Here is a 19,426-nt window from a genome sequence, read left to right as displayed (position 1 = left end):
CTCTGTCACCCAGGCTAGAAATGCAGTGGCACAATCATAGGTCACTGCAACCTTAAACTCCTCAGCTCAAGTGATCATTCTGCCTCAGGCTCCTGAATAACTAGGACTATAGGCATACACCATCACACCTGGCTAATTTTTAAATTTTCTGTAGAGATAGGCTCTCACTATGTTGCAGAGGCTGGTCTTGAACTTCTGGCCTCAAGCCACCCTCCTGCCTTGGTCTCCCAAAGTTCTGAGATGATAGATGTGAGCCACCATGCCAAGCACCACAAGTCTCAAGTTTTAAATGCCCTGCAATGTCTGGGACAGTATTCTACCCCAAAAAAGAACTGCCCAGCCCAAAATACCAACAGTACCTTTATTGAAAATCACTTACCTATAACATGTATACCTTATAGTCTTTCTTAGCCAATACTAACCATAAAAAATTTCAGTACCAGTAATCAAATGTTCAAGATGTTATCTATTAATGAGGTTTTAAAGAAAGTACTTTAAGAATATAAACCAGCTTTTAACATTAGTGTTTATCCAGGTATAGAAAGATTAATGCTCATAATAACATTTTCTTAACAAAGAAACCATCTGAGGCTTTTTGAAAAAGCAGTAAAATACCCTTTTAGAAGTCTATGAAAAAGGAAGAATAAATGATTAAATTAGCTCTATGCGTACATATTATAAGTATACATAAAACACAGATATATAGAGATAATACATTTAAATAAATTTAAATAAACATACACAGATATATATATACACACATCAAAGACCCACACACAAATTAGATAGACAGAATAGACAGACAGATGTACTAAGAAGCCACGATACTCCTATTCCTGCTTATTCACAGACTATAAAAGAAAGGGGTGCTTTACCTCTTTTTCAGTATATGACATATATAGCTTCAGTATATGGTACATACAGTTTCTCATATTTCTCATATTGCCCTTGTTAAAATGGTCAACTAGCTTTGTGTGAATACACACACACACACACACACATACCTATATACATGTGCCGTGTGTGTATATATGTGTGTGTATTCACACAAATACATATGTATCTGTGTGTGTGTGTAGTTATTTTGAAATAAATTATATGAATCAGATTCTGAATAAAAATGGCCAAAGTATATGCAAGTATAGTGTTGGTCTTTTTACAGTATCATCTAAATTTAATCCTCACAATAACCTAGGAAGTGGTAATAATCCTGATATAAAGAAAAACGTGAGGCCCTGAGTGGTTAAATGACTTATCTGTTCCATAAGGCACTATTTTTATATTTTACCAGCATATTATCAATGTCTAATCATGCCTGGTACATGATAAATATGTAATAAGTACTGGATGGATGTTGCTGAGAATTATACACAATAATAACAGATTATAAACACGTAAATAATGTTTTCTCTAACTCCGAAGTCTGAAACAATTTAAGAATTTCACAGTATCTAATTCAATACCCTTCAAATAATAAAACATAAAACATTCACCCTTTCAAATATTTGAGTCCCTACTAAATGTGAGTCTGCCAGTCACATCATGTAACAAGTATGTATAAACTATATCATTGCCTTTTATTGGCTTGCTTCATTCAAATATTTAATGTGTATCAACTTTCCAAAACTAGTAAGATGAAGGAGTCACTACAAATTAGGGTACTTCACAAGATGAAAAGGAGAAGTAGTTGAATAGATAAACATAAAATTGGATTTATTTCTAGCAGCAGGATTGAATCTAAAAGAAACTGAGAAGTCAAATTTTCTTTTTACATCTAAAGTTCACTCTTGGTGGTCCACTGACCAGAGCCCTCCTGGTACCTGAATACTGACTTCTATACAAACATTATAACCATAACACCCTCCTTCTTAGTTTTTTGCAATGGAAAAGCTACATCACTACTGTACTGGAAGTTAAAAGACCTAGATTTTGATCCTGAGCTTGTTATTCAATTGTTGTGAACATCTGACAATTAACTTTCCCTCACTGAGTTCCAATTGCCTTGAATATAGAGTTAGGAAGCTTAATTAGACCAGTGTTTCCCAAACTTGCCTAATTATAATAACCTGAATCAACACTCTGAGCCCCTTGTTAAGAATATAGACTCCTGAGCCCCACCCCAAACATACTTGGGGCAGAAGGAAGGGTAAAAGGAAAAAATTAAATTACAATTATGTAAATTTCATTAATTGTATGCAGTTTCAGTATATTAACTTGACTTTAAGCCATACCTATGCCCCAAAAGTTATCAATTACTAAACATTTTTGAATCTGAAAAAGTGGCCTAAATATCATTCCTAAAGAACACTGCAAAGGCTTTACTGGCAGCTATTTCAGCCTACTGGGCTATTTTAATTTAATTGTTTGTTTTCTCATAATCTGGATAGTCAATCTCTGGATGGCTAAAGTAGACACTCCTATACTAGGGAATTCCTTACACATGAAAATACAACTACAAAAGAAATTTCCAACATCTTTATTCTTTAAAATTACCACAACCATTAAACAACTAAACAATTAAATAACTAAATCATTTTCATTAAAAAGTATCTTCCAATTTTTAAAATGTTTCTAACATAATGGAATAAACAAAATAGTCTTACCTAATCGTAATTCTCCAAAATTGCCACATCCAATTTTTTTTCCAACTCTAAAGTTAGGTCCAACCATTAAAACTCCAGACGATGAAGACCCAGTTCCTCGAGTGTTGTGTCCCGAACGACCACTAGGTCGTGCCATTCTATCATCTGATTTGTCCTTGTCTTTCTTTTTATTTTCCATATCAAGTTTGCGGTACTCCACTTTGAATTCTTTAATCAAGACAAGCACACTGAAACAGGGTATTGTGAAAATAGGTACATCACTAGGTAACTGTACCAGATGGGTAATGTTAACATTCAAATTGCAGTAGGTAGTCAATTAACTGGAGCATGTTCATCCCATTCGTAAAATTTTTCTTAGTGTCTTTTCAGCAAAACATGTCTTCAAAATTATCTTTTCAATGATGTGAGCTGATATTGATAGAGAGCTAGAATATTAAGAAAAGGAAATTAGTCAACTAAGAATTTTAAAATATATGTCTGGGAAATTAGATAACATAACAAAAGCTTAGGCAAGAATTACTGCTATCTATTGATGCCCATTGAAATCAAACCACAGTATACTTTTAAATTAACCACTACCCTTTATTTATATACCTTAATAACAAAGATACGAAACAAAGATATCAGGGATTCAATTACTTCTTAAAAATTAAAGGAACAAAATTATACTATTTCATAAATCAACATACATTCACTAATATAAACCTCCCAACTTAAAATTACCTCAATTAGACAAAAAGTACTCAAAAAATTCCAGTAAGTCAACATAAGATTTTCAATTTAAAAGTAGAAAGAGAATGAATTATAAAAATAAAATACCTTAATAAAAATATATTCCCCATGTTCATATACTTAATAATTTTCAAAGTCTTTTTTAAATATATATTATCATATGATTTTCATTTATTCAAGTATTACCTTATAATTACACATGGGATTGGAGCATAGAACTGACAATATCAAGAACATTCTTCCCACCCCTCAAAGAAAACAATTAATTCTTATATAACATTTAACGTGGGCCTTAAAAACATAAATGTAATTTCACAAGACTGTGAAATGTTGACAGGCATCAACCTTATCAGATGCAGAAATTAGGTATTAAATTTCTAACATGCAGATAAAAACATTAAAGCTCAAAATATTTTTCAAGGCTTTTGGAAGAGTCTGCCCCATTCATATTCTCTGGGAATTGCAGTGATCAAATGTACCTTAATTCTGTGGTAATTCTGCACCTTTACAGGATTTCCCTACTTTTGTTTGAACAAATTGAGTGGGCTATCATTCGTTGCTATTAAAGAAGTTATAAATTCAAAATATAGTCACTAATGAAGAAACAAGGACTGATATCAAATACTTATTCCTATTACAAAAATTTTCTAATTATACAATGCAACCATAAAAAGGGTTGAAACGGACAGTATTTACTGATTAATTTTCAGCAACCCCCAAATATACAATTACTGTTACAAGTAGTGACTAACTGGGGCCGGTGGTGTAGGCAATAAGGGAATTTACCAAGACAGTTGGTAAAGAAAGGCAGGCTTATTAGAAAAAGCAGGAAAACACTTTGCAAGAAAGCAATGGGCAGATGAGCAAGAGAGGAGCTGACTGAAAAGAGACTAAGGCTTGGTGGGGATTTTATAGGATCGTTCTTGTGCTGGAGAGGGCTATGTGCAGTACTGGTAATGCCAAGGTTGCAGTGAGCTAACCTGCACTTTTCTATTAGCAGAGGGTCTGGTGATAAGTTGGGTATAGGAAGACTGTGAGTTTTTTGCACAGGAGGACTGTGAGATTTTTGCACAGGAGGGCTATGTGTCCTGGACTATGAAGAAAGGCAGACTTACAGCTTATCTGCTTTTTCCTTTTATGCTCCCCTGCTCCCACCAGCCTGACTCCTTTTCCCTAATTAGGATTCCACAATTAGTCCTAACACCCAATCTATTTATGAAGTTTCTTGTTTTATTTGCCATATTCTTATTTGCAGATGAAACTGAGTTCCTGTTTACTCTGCTTCTAGTCATGACAGAGTAACTATACTGAACATCTCTGCCTGTTGTAAACAAGTAGAAAGCTGGACAAAACATATGAAGCACCTGTTTTTAAGCATCAAATAAAAGGCAGCACAGACTGTGATCCCTTAGAAAAAACACAAAAGGTGAGTCGCACCTTCATCCAAGCTCTCTGGCTAGGAGCAATTTCCTGACCACAGCACAAGGAGGTGAGGCTCAGGCAACACACAGTGATCACAGATCAGAATTTGCAGCTGTTGAAGTAAATGGAATTTGTAGTACACAGTATCAAAAATGAAGGAGTTTTGCAGTGGAGTGGTGTGGTAAGGTGGTGGTAGGGCAGAAGGCTAGGCTACATGTGTACAAGGGAATAGTCTAAAAAAACCTAGCAGAAAATAGTTACTACAGTGTTAAATGAAGAATGGAGACACTAGAAGCTGCACAGAACTGAGAGACTCTAAAGTTCCTATTCAGTCATAGCAGAAGAACCTCACTAATATCCCAGGCATTCAGCTCAGAGGCCACAAAAACTCTTAAAAATAAGGACCATACCCGACATAAGGCCTACTCTAGACTGTCCCAACTAAAGTCTAAAACTAAACCTAGATAGGATTCAGAGTAGCTCTGAGCACATTAACTGCATTCCAGAACAAAACTCAAGTCTCAAAAAGACAAAAAGCCAGACTCTCAACAACACAGAATTTCCAATATCCATGACACAACTAAAAATTACCAAACATGTAAAGCAGCATCAAATGTAACCCATGGTCAAGAAACAAAGCTGTCACAAGAGACAGACTCCAAGATGACCCTGATGTTTGAATTAGAAGATACGACTTTAACACTAGTAAATAGCTGTTAGAGTCCTATTTAACCAGAGAAAAAGAAGAGGGTGGAAAAAAAAAACGAATAATAGCTAAAAACTCCCCAAATTTGGTAAACACACACACACACACAAAATCTAGGCATATCACAAACTGCTAAAATCCAAAAATTTGAAAAGTCTTGAAAGCAGAGAGAGAAAAAAACACACGACATACAGCAGAACTAACTTCTTATCAAAAACAATGGAGGCCCAAAAGAAAATGGAAGGATACTTTCAAAGCAATGAAAGGGGGAATAAAAACTTTCAACCTAGAATTATTTTTCCCCTCTTTTTGCCACAGGTGTTGATCAATTCAGAATTCTACATCCAGTAATATTATTCTTCAAAACAAGGAGAAAAAAAGCCATTTTTGGATGAAGGGAAGCTAAGAATTAGTTGCCAGCAGACCTGCACAACAAGAAATGCTTTTAAAATAGTCCTTTAAGCTGAAGTAAATCACATAATATCAAATAGAAATTTGAAACTTTAAGAAGAAATCAAGAGCACTGAAACTAGGAAATGCATGAGTATTCATTTCCTTTAAAGATAAATTACTATTAAAGCATAAACAATTTCTTAGTGTCATATATAACAGGTAGAAGTAAAATATATGACAACATAAATGGCAAGGAGGGGGAGTTGTAAATGGAACGACACTGTTTTAAGATTCCTTCTTGAAAATTATTGAGAGAAGATTTTAAGTCTTCTCACCACACACAAAAAAAGTAAGGTAATGCATATGTTAATCAGCTCTATTTAGCTATTCCACAATGTACACTTATTTCAAAATATCATCTTCTACACAATAAATATATATAACTTTTATTTGTTAAATATATAAAAAGAAAACAGATGGGGAAAATATTCTATTTGTGAAGAATTACATGGTTCCATATTCATTCTAGGTAGCCAATGATAAGTTAAAATGCACATTTTAATACCTAGTTCAAACAATAAAAAATTAGTTACAATAGGAATAGCTAAAAAAAAGTACAAGAAATAAAATGGAAGACTAAACATTACTTGGTTGAAACAACAGAAGAGAAACAAAAGACATACAAGATAAAACAAATAGCAAGACAGTGGACTTTAAAACATACATAAAATGAAATAGACCAGATTTTCCCCCAAAGAGAAAAAAATTGTCAGACTATATAAAAAAGCAAGACTCAACTACAAACTGTTTACAAGAAACTATTTTAAATACAAAGACACAGCAGTGGCTCACAACTGTAATCCCAGCACTTTGGGAGGCAGAGGTAGGTGATTCGCTTGACCTCAGGAGTTCAAGACCAGCCTGGGCAACATGGTGAGAGCCTGCCTCTAATAAAAATACAAAAATAATAAGCTGGGAGTGGTGGCGCACACCTGTAGTCCCAGCTACTTGGGAGGCTGAGGTGGGAGAATGGCTTGAACCTGGGAGGCAGAGGTTGCAGTGAGCTGAGATTGTGCCACTGCACTCCAGCCTGGGCAGCAGAATGAGACCCTGTCTCAAAATAAATAAATGAACAAATACAAATATACAGAGAGACTGAAAGTTAAATAAAAGAAAAAGATATACTGTGTAAATAGCACATATAAGAAGCCTGTGAGGCTATAATATTATCATACAAACTGGACATCAAAACAAAGGATTATCTACAAATTTACAGAGGTGCATTTCATAATGATAAAAATATCAATTCAACAGAAAGACATAAAAACCATAAATATGAATGAGCAAAACGAGGCAAAACAAAACTAAAAAGAAAAAAGGCAATCATTGTTACAAATTTTTTAATAGCATGATTTCAGTAATCAACAAGGTATAAGACAAAATATCAGTATGTATATGGTAGATCTAGATAATACCATCAACTACCTTGAGCTAACTGCCATGTATAAAATACCGCAAAATAAAATTCCCTTTCAATGCTCACCAAGAAAGATCATATGCTGTGCTATAATTTAAATCTCAAGTCACTAAAATATTACAGAGTATATTTAGTCAAAATAGAATTAAATTAGAAATCGCCAGACTTGTTGGCTCATGCCTGTAATTCCAGCACATTGGGAGGCCAAGGTGGGTATATATCACTTGAGGTCAGAAGTTCGAGACCAGCCTGGCCAACATGGTTAAACCCCATCTCTACTAAAAATACAAAAATTAGCCAGACGTGGTGGCACATGCCTGTAGTCCCAGCTGCTCGGGAGGCTGAGGCAGCAAAATCGATTGAACCTGGGAGGCGGAGGTTGCAATGAGCAAAGATCATGTCACTGCACTGCAGCCTGGGCAGCAGAGCAAGACACTGTCTCAAAAAAATAAAAAATAATTAAATTAGAAATCGACAGCTGTATAGCATCTAGAAGAGTCCCAAAATTTGAAAATTAAACACACATTTAAATAATTCAGGAGTTGAAAAAAAAAATCACAAGAGAAATTAGAAAAAAATCTAATTTGCAATTCTAATGCTTAGCAGAAAACTAGAAGCTTTAAATGCCTATATTAGAGAAGAAGTTTTTAATCGGTGATCTGGACTTTCTTCTTAAAATAGCTAGAGAAAAGAGCAAATCAGACAAGAGTTGAGGAAGTACTTCAATAGAGTTATTACTAATACAGACTTATAGGAAAATATAGTCTTAATGAGCAAAAAATGTAGTCTTAATGAGCAAAAACAGGAATTCTCAGCTGATAAACAGAAAAATAAAACAGAAAAAAAAAGAGACCCTCAAATAAAAACTGTCATATCTGAAATGAAAAACTTCACTAGATACACTCAGTGGCAAACTGGATAAAGCAGAAGAAAGTGTCAATAATTTCCAAAGAAATTATCCAGAGAGGAAAATCAACAAAACAGAAAATAGACCACAATAGAAAAAATAAAGACAAAAACTGATTCTTTGAAAAAGGTCAACGAAATTTCTAACTCTTAGCAAAAATGATCAAGAACAAAAGAGAATATACAAATTACCAATAAGAACAATGAAAGAAGGGATATCAAAATGATCCTATAAATACTAAAGGACAAAGGACTATAAGTAACTTTAGGCCAATAAATTTAATACAGATGAAATGGACAAATCCCTTGAAAAATGTAACACAGGGATACAAGGTGAAACAAAATATCAAAAGTTCCATATCTATTTTTAAAACTTTATTAAAAAAAAGTATTCCCATAAAGATGATTTTGCTGGCAAATTTTATGAAATATTAGGAAAAAGTAATACTGTTCTAAAGCTCTTTCAGGACACAGGAATAATCAATTTACTTTGTGAGATCAGCACAATCCTAATACAAAAGCCTGACAAAAACAATTCAAGCAAAGAAAATTAAACCTGCATTTCTCATGAGCATAGATACAAAAATTCTTCGCAACATGAGCAAATATGTAGAAAGTTTAACAAATAATAATCAAACAGAGTTTAATACTAGAAATGTACCACTGACTTAACATTTGAAATCAATGCACCACCAAACTAACAGAAAAAAGAAAACCCACAGGGATAATCTTTTTTTTTTTTTTTTTTAATCTGCTCTTTCACCCAGGCTGGAGTGCATTAACACAATCACAGCTCACTGCAGCCTCGACTTGCTCAGGCTCTGGTGATTTTCCCACCCCAGCCTCCCGAGTAGCTGAGACCACAGACACACACCACCACACTCAGCTAATTATTTTTTTGTACAGTCAAGGTTTGCCATGTTGCCCAGGCTGGTCTCAAACCCCCAGGCTCAAGCAATATACCCGCCTCAGCCTCTCAAAGTGCTGGCATTACAGCCCAATGAGATCATTTCTACAGACAAGAGGTTATGTTTGACAAAATTCAACCCACAACCAGGCGTGGTGGCTCATGCCTATAACTCCAGCACTTTGGAAGGCAAAGCCTGGAGGATTGCTTGAGGCCAGGCCAGGCTGAGAAACAAAGCAAAACTCTGTCTCTACAAAAATGCATTTTTAAAAAATAATAATTTGAAATGGATCATAAACCTAAATACAAATACCAGAACCATAAAGAGGGGTATCTTTGCTATCTTAAGGTAAGTAAAAATTTCTTAGAAGACGCTAAAATCACTAATCATTAAAAATCTTAATAGTCATCAAAATTAATCATTTCTCATCAAATGATAGCTTTAAAAAACAAATACAAACACTTCAGAATGGGCTAAATTATTTTATATGAGTGTGTATAAATACGTTGCAACTGAACAATAAGAAAAACAACTTTTAAAAAAATTATTATACTTTAAGTTCTGGGATACATGTGCAGAACGTGCAGGTTTGTTACACAGGTATACATGCACCATGGTGGTATGCTGCACCCATCAAACCGTAATCTACATTAGGTATTTCTCCTAATGCTATCCTCTCCTAGCTCCCCACTCCCCAACAGGCCCCAGTGTGTGATATTCCCCTCCCTGTGTCCATGTGTTCTCACTGAACAACTCCATTTTTTTAAATATAGAAACGATCTGAATAGACTCTTTTCACAAAGAATATATACAAATTGCCACAAAGCATATGAAGCACTGCTCAGTATCATTACTTGTCATGCAAACATAAATTAAAACCATAATGAAATGCCATTTCACACCCATTAAAATAGCTAACATTTAAAAGACTGACAATATCAAGTGTTGGTAAGAATGAAGAACTGGAACTCTCAAAAAAGTGCTGGTGGGAGTAAAAAATAGTATGACTTTGGAAAAAAGGTTGACAGTTTCTTATAAAGTAAAATATACATCTATCCTATGACCTAGCAATGCCACTCTTAGATGTTTACCCAAGGAAATAAAAATGTATGTTTACAAAAAGACTTGTACACTAATGTTTACAGCAGCCTCACTTATAGTAATAGTCAAAAATTGGAAACAATCCAAATGTGCATTAACAGAAGAATAAACAAATTGGTATAGTCATATAATAGATGACTACTCAGCATTAAAAAGGAACGAACTGCTGATACATGCAACAATATGGTGAATTTCTCAGATATTAGACTGAGTAAAAGAAGTCAGGCATAAACAATTACCTATTACATGATTCTAGTTATATTTAGCTCTAGAACCAGCAAAACTAAGCTGTGGTGATAGAAATCCTATCAGCGGTTAAGTAGGGTGGTAGGAAATTTGACTGTAAAATGTCATGAGGAAACTTTCTGCAGGAAAGAAATGTTCTATATCTTAATTGGGAGGAAATTACATGGATATATACATTTGCCAAAACTCATCAAACTATATTTAAAATCTATACATTGTATGTAAATTGCATCTCAAAATATGATTTTTAAAAACAACTGCCCCCATACACACATAAAAAACTGCGTGTTTCATCTCAACATGTATGTTTTCCCCAGCACACCATTACTATAAAACTTAGCTTAAAATGCTACGTTTTGTACAAATCTATGGGGTACATGTACAATTTTGTTACATACATAGATTGCATATGGTCAACCTCAGGGCTTTTACCATCACCCAAAACATGTACATTGTGCCCACTAATTAGTTTCTCATCATCCCACTCCCTCCCACCCCCTCACCCTTCCAAGTCTCCACTGTCTATCATTCCACTCTCTAAGTCCATGTATAAACATTTTTAGTACCCACTTATAAGTGAGAACATGTGATATCTGACTTTCTGTTCCTAGCTTAAGATAATGACCTCCAGTTCTATCCATGTTGCTGCAAAAGACATGATTCACTCTTTCTTATGGCTGAATAGTATTCTATTATGTATATATACTACATTTTCTTTACACATTCATCCTTTGATGGGCACTTAGGTTGATTCTATATCTTTGCTATTGTGAACAGTGCTGCCATAAATGTAGGAGTGCAAGCATCTTTTTGATATGTGGATTTCTCTTCCTTTGGGTAGATAGCCAGTAGTGAGATTGCTGGATCCAGTGGTAGTTCTATTTTCAGTTATTTGAGAAGTCTCCATACTGTTTTCCATATAGGTTGTACTAATTTACATTCCCACCAACAGTGTATAAGAGTTCCCTTTTCTCTGTATCCTCGCCAACATCTGTGATTTTTTGTCTTTTTAGTAACAGTCATTATGATTGAAGAAAGATGATATCTCATTGTGGTTTTAATTTGCATTTCCCTGATGATTTGTGATGCTGAATATTTTTTCTTATGCCATTGGCCATGTGTGTATCTTCTTTTGAAAAATGTCTATTCATGTCCTTTGCCCACTAATAGGATTATTTCTTCTTCTAATGCCACTTTTTTAACAATTAATGAACTTAATATTTTATTTTAGAAGTTTTATTTGACATATAATTGTACATATTTATGGGGTACATGGTGATGTTTCAATACACATACTATATAGTGATCACATCAGAGTAATTAGCATAGGCATCATCTCAAACATTTATGATTTATTTGTGTTGGGAACATTCAATATACTCCTTCTAGCTATTTGAAACTATGCATTACTGTTAACTATAGTCCCCCTACAGTGGTACGGAAAACTAGAACTAATTCCTCCTATCTAGCTTTAAGAAGCTTTTTTTTAAAAAAAAAAAAAAAGCCCTTCATATTTTTTCAATTTAGAAGGAAATAATTTTCTTTTGGCAAATTTTCATGTTATTTTAAATATATAGCTTTTCATTTATGTTTAATTAATCAAATATCAAAAAAAGTATGCTACATGTAATAAGAATTCCAGTATTACAATGAAGTAAAAATATTCCTTGGGATATCCATACCCCTTATCTTCCATCCCACCTGCCCTTGTCAGAGAGAATCATTACTTTTCATTTGATGTGTATGCTCCAAAGCTTTTAATGCTTGTGCATGCATATAAATACTTATGTATAGAAATATGTGTAGGTGGATTGGTTCATTTTACATAAGAGGTCCATATGAAGCCTCTGGAGAACCAAAACTGTTCCACAATAAAAGCATTTAAAAGCACATAAAGGACTTTTGCCTTTTCCCTTTCCTATTCCTTCCCCTGACATGAACCCTAGAGGAGCAAGGGGCAGCTAATGAATGGGAGAATGCAAGAAAGAAAAATGAAGAAACAACAACTACTTCCCTTCCTCAAAAGAGGATCCAGAGTCAAGTGCCAAGTCTGAAACTAGGAGGCAGAGAGAGGCAGAAAGAAGTGATGAGTTAGCTTAAAATTGAACATCAAAATTTGACCGGGTCATTTTGATATCTGAAAAGCAATCCACTGAGAAAACAGAACTATTCTTATAAAGATACATGACAAGAAATCAGTGAAAATGGACTAGGATATCATTCATGAGTCAAGAAGTGAAAATAATAAAAGATGTAGATGACAACAGTGGTTAGGGAGAAACTAAGCCATTTCCTATTTTATTCCATCTAGTTTAGTACATTCAGGTAACTGTTCATAAACTTGTAATAATGTATTTTTTTACTTTTCAAAAATACTTTTAACAAATTAGAATTTTAATTAAAATATTTTCTTAGTAAGAGTCTTAGTATGTTATAGTATTTTCCCTACCATAGCACCTATCAAGCAGTATTAGAATTGCCTACATGTTTCTCTATACCAGGAGTCATGAAACTACAGCCTGCAAGCTATTTGCCTATTTTTATAGAACCTTAGACCTACGAATAGTCTTTACATTTTTACATAGTTGGGGGTGGGGGATTATAAGAATAATAATATTTTATAACATGCGACAATGATAAGAAATCCAAGTTTAGTCTTCATAAATAAAATGGTATAGGAATCCATGCTAATTTGTTTACATGTTGTTATGGATGCTTTTGTGCTACAAGAGAAGAGTTGAATAGTTGTGACAGAGACCATATGTGGTGCTCTTATCACTTCACACTGCTGCTCAGAGAATCATAGCAGTGGCACAGTTATAACTTGACAGTAGTGCCACACACATAACCTACCGCTACATCGTACGTATTTTTTATTACCAATGCATATGGATCATGTCAAAACCAATAGAGAAAGTGGACTTTCACGGTCGTGCTTTTAAAGCACAATGGAGTTATTCGTTCTCAAATTAGATGAGAAAGCATTGTGTTTATTATACAATGGCACTATGCTGAACAACACAACACACTTGGACATGACCAAATGTACTAGTTTTCTATTACTGTGTTACAACTTATTAAAATCTTAGAGGTTTAAAACAACACAAACATTATCTCGCAGTCTCTGTGGATCAAAGCCTGGGCACAGCTTAGCTAAGTGATCTGCTCAGGCTGTATTCAAGGTATTGGCTAGACACTTTCTCATCTGGAGGTTCAAGTGGGGAAAAAATCCTCTTCCAAGCTCCTTCAGACTGTGGGCAGAATTCATATGCTTGCAGTGTATAACTGAGAGCCCCAGCTTTTTGCTGGCTGTCAGATGGAAGCCACCCTCAGTTTCTAGAGGTTGCCTAGAGTTTCTAGAAGCTACCTATAGTTTGCCATGAGGGCTTCTCCAAAATGGCTGCTTATTTCTTCAAGCCCTCAAGAAAAATCTCTAGCTCTGATTTTCTAAGATTGAGTATTATATAAGGTAGCATAACCTTCTCTTATACCTAAGTCCCAAGCTTTGTATCCTGCTCCAACACACCAATTCTCCCAGGTCTTGGAATCCTTGATAGCTGCTTCCAGACCTCTTTAATGCTGCTTGCTAGACTAAGTACTATTATAAAGAACATAGAATTAAACAAAAGTAGTCCTGGAATCCCATTTAGCTCCTATGTAGTTGTACAGCATTGAGCAAGACACTTAATCTGTCTAAGCTCATTTTAATAATTATAAAATAGAAAGATTAGACTTGGAAATTTCTAAGGGTATTCTTATATTATATGCAGTTTTATAATTGTCTGTTGTATTTGATGACAAGGGCCCTAGTATACGTAACTTTATGATCCCTGAACCTAGCACACTGCCTGACACCTAGGACAGTTAATACATACTGTAGATGAATAAATGAGTTCTTTCTATCTCTAAACATTTCTAGTCAATAAACCCCATCTGTGCACAGGATCCCAAGAACTTTATGAAGAAAAAAAACAGCAGAGAAAACAGAACAGCAAAAGAAAGCTAAAGCATTTACCCAGAAATATTAGCCTAGTCCCTCAATCACAAATATAAACTGACAATCAAGCACCACTAGATACATCAGGAAAGCTAACAATATGAAAAACACCCTCTCCCAAAAAATAAAAAATAAAAAAAATAAAAAACCTCTGTGGGAAGCAGATCATCTGAAGAACAGAAGAGAACTTACTTTAAAAACAGCAGCAAAAATTGAAACAATTAGCCCCTAAGGGCTTTTGAGAAGTATAACAACACATAAATATATAAGAAAATAATGCTGCATTAAATGGAATAAACAAGAACAAAGTGGAGGAATAATCCTAATATTTAAAACAAAAATATAAAGACATTAAAAAATAAAGAAAAAAAGACGGAAACAATCCAATACCTCCAACTTCCAACTAATAATAAAAATTAATAGGGAGGACAGAGAAAATTAAGAAAAAGAAATCATAAAAGAAAATTTTCCTAAGCTGGGGCCAAAAGGGACCTCAGAAGGTTAAGAAGGAAAGAAAAGCAACTCTATCATACTACTTGATTCAAAAGCTTGTCATAATACCGTACGATAGATAACTGATTTTCAACTTTTAAATTCAATCTTAGCAAAAAGAAAAAATGCAAGATAAAAGTCCTGTAAAAATATAAATTTAACCAACCTTGACAGTGTTAAAATAATACTACAATTGAAACTGACAGAAGCTCAGCTGTTAATGGGGAATAGGTAAGGTAAAAGGAAGGACGGGGCAAGAATATCCACATCCTGCAAAGTACAGAGTTAAGAGATAACCTAAAAATTTACTAAAACAAGAAACAGAGATGTAAGAACATTATTTAAAGTGTCAATGGTAAGTAATAGATTAAGTAAACTTAATAACTACCCAAACATTTAAAGACAGAAGGGAAAGTGGGAGTATGTGAGCTAAAATTTCATCCTTAGTGGAGAATTAAAAGATAATACAAAAATTTGACATAGTATCAAAAAGAAAAGTGTATGCTTATTATTTAGAATTCATAAAAGTAACCACCTGAAGCATTTAAAACTGAAATAACTAAAACTGGTTCTATCTACTGAAAAATTCAAAGACTAGAAATAAAGGGCAAGAGACTATTGCTTATATTTCTTTTCCACATACGGGCATTAATTTAATAGACCTATTAATTCTACTATCAACAAATGAGTAACTTGCATCCTAAAGATAACTAAAAAACACTGTGAAATTTGAGAAGAATATTTCAAAAAATTTAACAGTACAAAGTATTAAGTGCCTCTACAAATCAGTTTTTGCTTTTGCTTACTTTTAATGAAAACAGACTCCATCAATAATAGTGGAGACAGCTGTGGAGTTCTTAACCTGAAATCCATAGACTTCCTGAGAATTTTCTAAAGAGAAAACCACAGTTTTCAACAGGTTTGATATCAAAAGATTATGTGATCTTAAAAAAAAGTTAAGAACCACTGAAAAGAATACTTTTATTTTCTCACTGAATTGCTTTATAAATATATTCTTAGAAGCAATCTATCCTAAAAACTTAAGTAATATCAGCACTTTATTTAAAAGCCAACCTTGTTATAAAAAATTATTTAGGGCAGTTTGTAATACATGCACTACAAAAAGAATGAAGAAAAGATTTACATAAAGAAATCAGCAGAGAAGTAAAATGATCTTAGAAATAAAACTATGTAATACTAATATACCATGAGTTTCAGTACCCATTCAAAGCAAATGTATTTTTGCACTTTATAGTAGTCAGGCAAAAACAAAAATATGATTAGAAATAGAATTAGCTACAAAATTCAGAGTGTACATTAAAATTATACCAGTTGCTAAAAATACCTTAATATTACAGCAGTTGCTAAAAATACCTAAATATTCTTAAAAATTAAGAATAATCTTAATATTGTATTATACCTGCAGATGCAGTCAATGGTAAAAACTGAAAATTTCCCTCACAGAAGCTTTAGATTCAAAAACTACAGGAAGAGAATGGAAAAATGCATCTTGAAAACTTAAAAATTAGGCACCCATTAAAATAAAAACTACTGAGAGAAGACTCACAGAAATATCCCCTGCTTACAATTTTTTGTAACATAGTTACTTATACTGCTTTACATTTTTATTTTTACAAGAGATATTGCCTCTTTAACTGAAATCTTAATCCATCTACTACTAAAAATAACAGACATACATTTAATGTAGCATAAAGCTACATGTGTGAATAAATGGTAATAAAATATTTACAACTTCAAATCTGTAATTATTCTCAGTTTACTAACTTATTGAAATATCTACATTCAAAAGGAATTCTTCAGAAGCTTTTAAAAATTATCTTTGAGAATGAATGAATATAAATAATTTATTTGCTTTCACAAACAATTACAATTTTGATATAGTAATATCTACTAATAAAGATAAAAATGAGCTGCTAAATATAGAAAACATTAGACATAATCTGATTATATGAATAGAAATGTCAGCCACTGGCATACTTCTAATTTGATGACCACTGATGAATCTACAAAACACAGAACAGAAAATCAGATTCTCTAATATGCATGGCCCAATAATTTAGGACTTGACAAAGCCAACTGACCTCCTTAAGACTGCAAACTAAGTCTTAAGTCTTAGTCTTAAGTCTACTTAAGTCTAAGGAGAAAGTAGTCTGAGAACATATCGGTATTAAGTATTGAAAGTTCCTATAGGTATATTTTCATATTTAGCATGTTATTCAATATTGTTTACAAGTATAAATTTACAACAAATGGAAATTTAAAAATCAAAATTTATAGTCAAATGTTACTTGTCATAGAATTGATTTCCCACTGCTTCGTTATCTCAAATGAAAACCTCCAAATTTAGTATATGAAACGACTCATTCAGTGTTTCAAATGCTTTATTCAGTCTCAATAAAAATTATATTACAATACATGTCTTCAGCCTTCTCCAAAATTTAAATCAGTAAAGATATTTGTGATGTGATGGCTAGCCGTTACATCACATGCTTCTATTAGCAGCAAATGTCCCAGTTACTGGTTTCTGGCATTAGCTCAACTGTGGTTGTCTAAGAAAAGAATAAACACTTATTTTTAAAAGCTAAATCATTAACTGTAATGTCAAAAATGGATATCAATTTCTAAAATTACATACTACAGAAACTTTGTTTATCCCAGAAAGATTTAGTAACTATCATCTACAACACTTTACAGTTTTGAAACTTGATTTCAGTGATATCTTTGTACATTCCTATTAAGACCCAGGAATTTCTAGCTTTTAAAAATTACCACCCAGTTTTGTTTAAACAATGTTCTCCAAACTGTGGATCAGGGCCCATTAGTGGGCCACTTAATCAATTTAATGGGTCTCAGACAACAGTTTTTTTAATAAAATAGTACCAAACAGGAAAGAAAATGGAAAGTACATATGTAATAAGGATAAATCATGTTTAACAAGATTTGTAGGCTTTAAATGAATGTACATGTATCATTGGGTCAGTAATCAAAAAGTATTTCTACAGTTTAAAAGCTACTGTATTATGGCACAGGAGTATCATCAAAACATACTATATTATAATCAGTTACAATTAAATAAATTATTAAATGAGAAACCTTATTAAAATCTAAATTTCCTAGGTATAAATATTACTGGAAGTCTAATTAAATTAATAGTCTAATTATTCAGCTCTCACTGTTCTCCAGTAACTACAATACGACCATTTCATAGGTCCTCAAAATGTCTTTTTATGCCTTCTATTCTCAATTTCACAAGTGAATTTACACTCCCATTTGTAATACCCTTTATCATAGCCCATATGTCTCAATAGTTGGAAGGGGAGGAAATATTTAATTTATGATTTTTTTTTTTTTGAGACAGGGTCTCACTTTGTCACCCAGGCTGGAATGCAGTGGCCCGAACACATCTCAAAATAGCTGGGACTACAGGTGCATGCCACTACACGAGGCTAATTTTTGTATTTTTTGTAGAGACAGGGTTTTGCCATGTTGCCCAGGCTGGTCTCAAACTTCTGAGCTCATGCAATCTGCCTGCCTTGGTCTCCCAAAGTGCTCATATAAGTATGAGCCACCACACCCAGTAGAAATATCTAATTTGAAAATGCACACCCTCCTAAGCATTTACTATACCTAAACCCAGAAAAGCAAAGAGCACCTTCATCTTTAAGAATGACAGGAATCAAAACTCAAGACGAGGTCATGCTAAATTTTTATTACCGAAATATTCACCACACCAACCTCCGTGAGCAGGTCATCTTACTATCTATAATCAGAAATTTCACTGCAAACCCTAATCCTAACAATGCCATAAAATTTAAACTGCAAGCCATCAAGGAAATTTTGGGATGCTTATTTTCATTCAACAAATATTTACTGAGTACTTACCATGCACCAGACACAGGTACAGGTCTAGGTGCTAGAAATACAGTGATGAACTTGCCCCCAAAAAGATCTCATCAGGACTCTTAATGATCTATCTACTTCCATTACCCACAACTTTCTGTAGTACATTTTTAATACTGATTTAAAAGAATGTTCTTTCATCTCAGGAAAACCAAAAAAACAGCTGATTTATTAGCAGTTATGTTTTATAAAGTCACTGCAAATACTGAACCACTGCTTCCAGGATAAATACAGAGTTATGTTCCGCCAGCCTCTGGTCACAAGATTTTCATCAACCAATCAATACGTAACTTTGTTTTTTGTATGTTTCTCTTTCAAGACACCTTATTTAATACACATCTCTGATTCATTAACATTGCACTAATAGCCAACAGCATTATACTCATGCCTGAACTCAGCTTATTTAACACATGAATTTTTTCCATAAGGCTTATCACACCTCTCTTGCACTTAGGACCACTAGGCAGCAGCACATCAGCCCTAAGCTTGGGGGCCATTTTAAACAGTGAAATCACCAGGAAA

At 33.6% G+C, this 19,426-nt stretch overlaps 1 protein-coding gene across 15 annotated transcripts in view; it reads right to left on the bottom strand.

Annotated features, from left to right (window-relative positions):
• Nucleotides 1-19,426, bottom strand: part of CSNK1G3 (casein kinase 1 gamma 3) — a 107,252-nt gene that overhangs the window by 68,402 nt on the left and 19,424 nt on the right. For all 15 annotated transcript variants that reach the window (XM_034960417.3, XM_034960418.3, XM_008952042.6 and 12 more), the window contains one exon: nt 2,604-3,028. In XM_034960417.3, the coding sequence (XP_034816308.1) occupies nt 2,604-2,781 (178 nt within the window). In that variant the 5' untranslated portion in view covers nt 2,782-3,028. The remainder of the gene's footprint in view (nt 1-2,603; nt 3,029-19,426) is intronic.

This window comes from Pan paniscus, chromosome 4 (genome assembly GCF_029289425.2).
Source record: "Pan paniscus chromosome 4, NHGRI_mPanPan1-v2.0_pri, whole genome shotgun sequence".
Taxonomy (NCBI): Eukaryota; Metazoa; Chordata; class Mammalia; order Primates; family Hominidae; genus Pan; species Pan paniscus.
The sequence above is the reverse complement of the archived record's forward strand: the minus strand, read 5'-3'. Positions and strand labels throughout refer to the sequence as shown.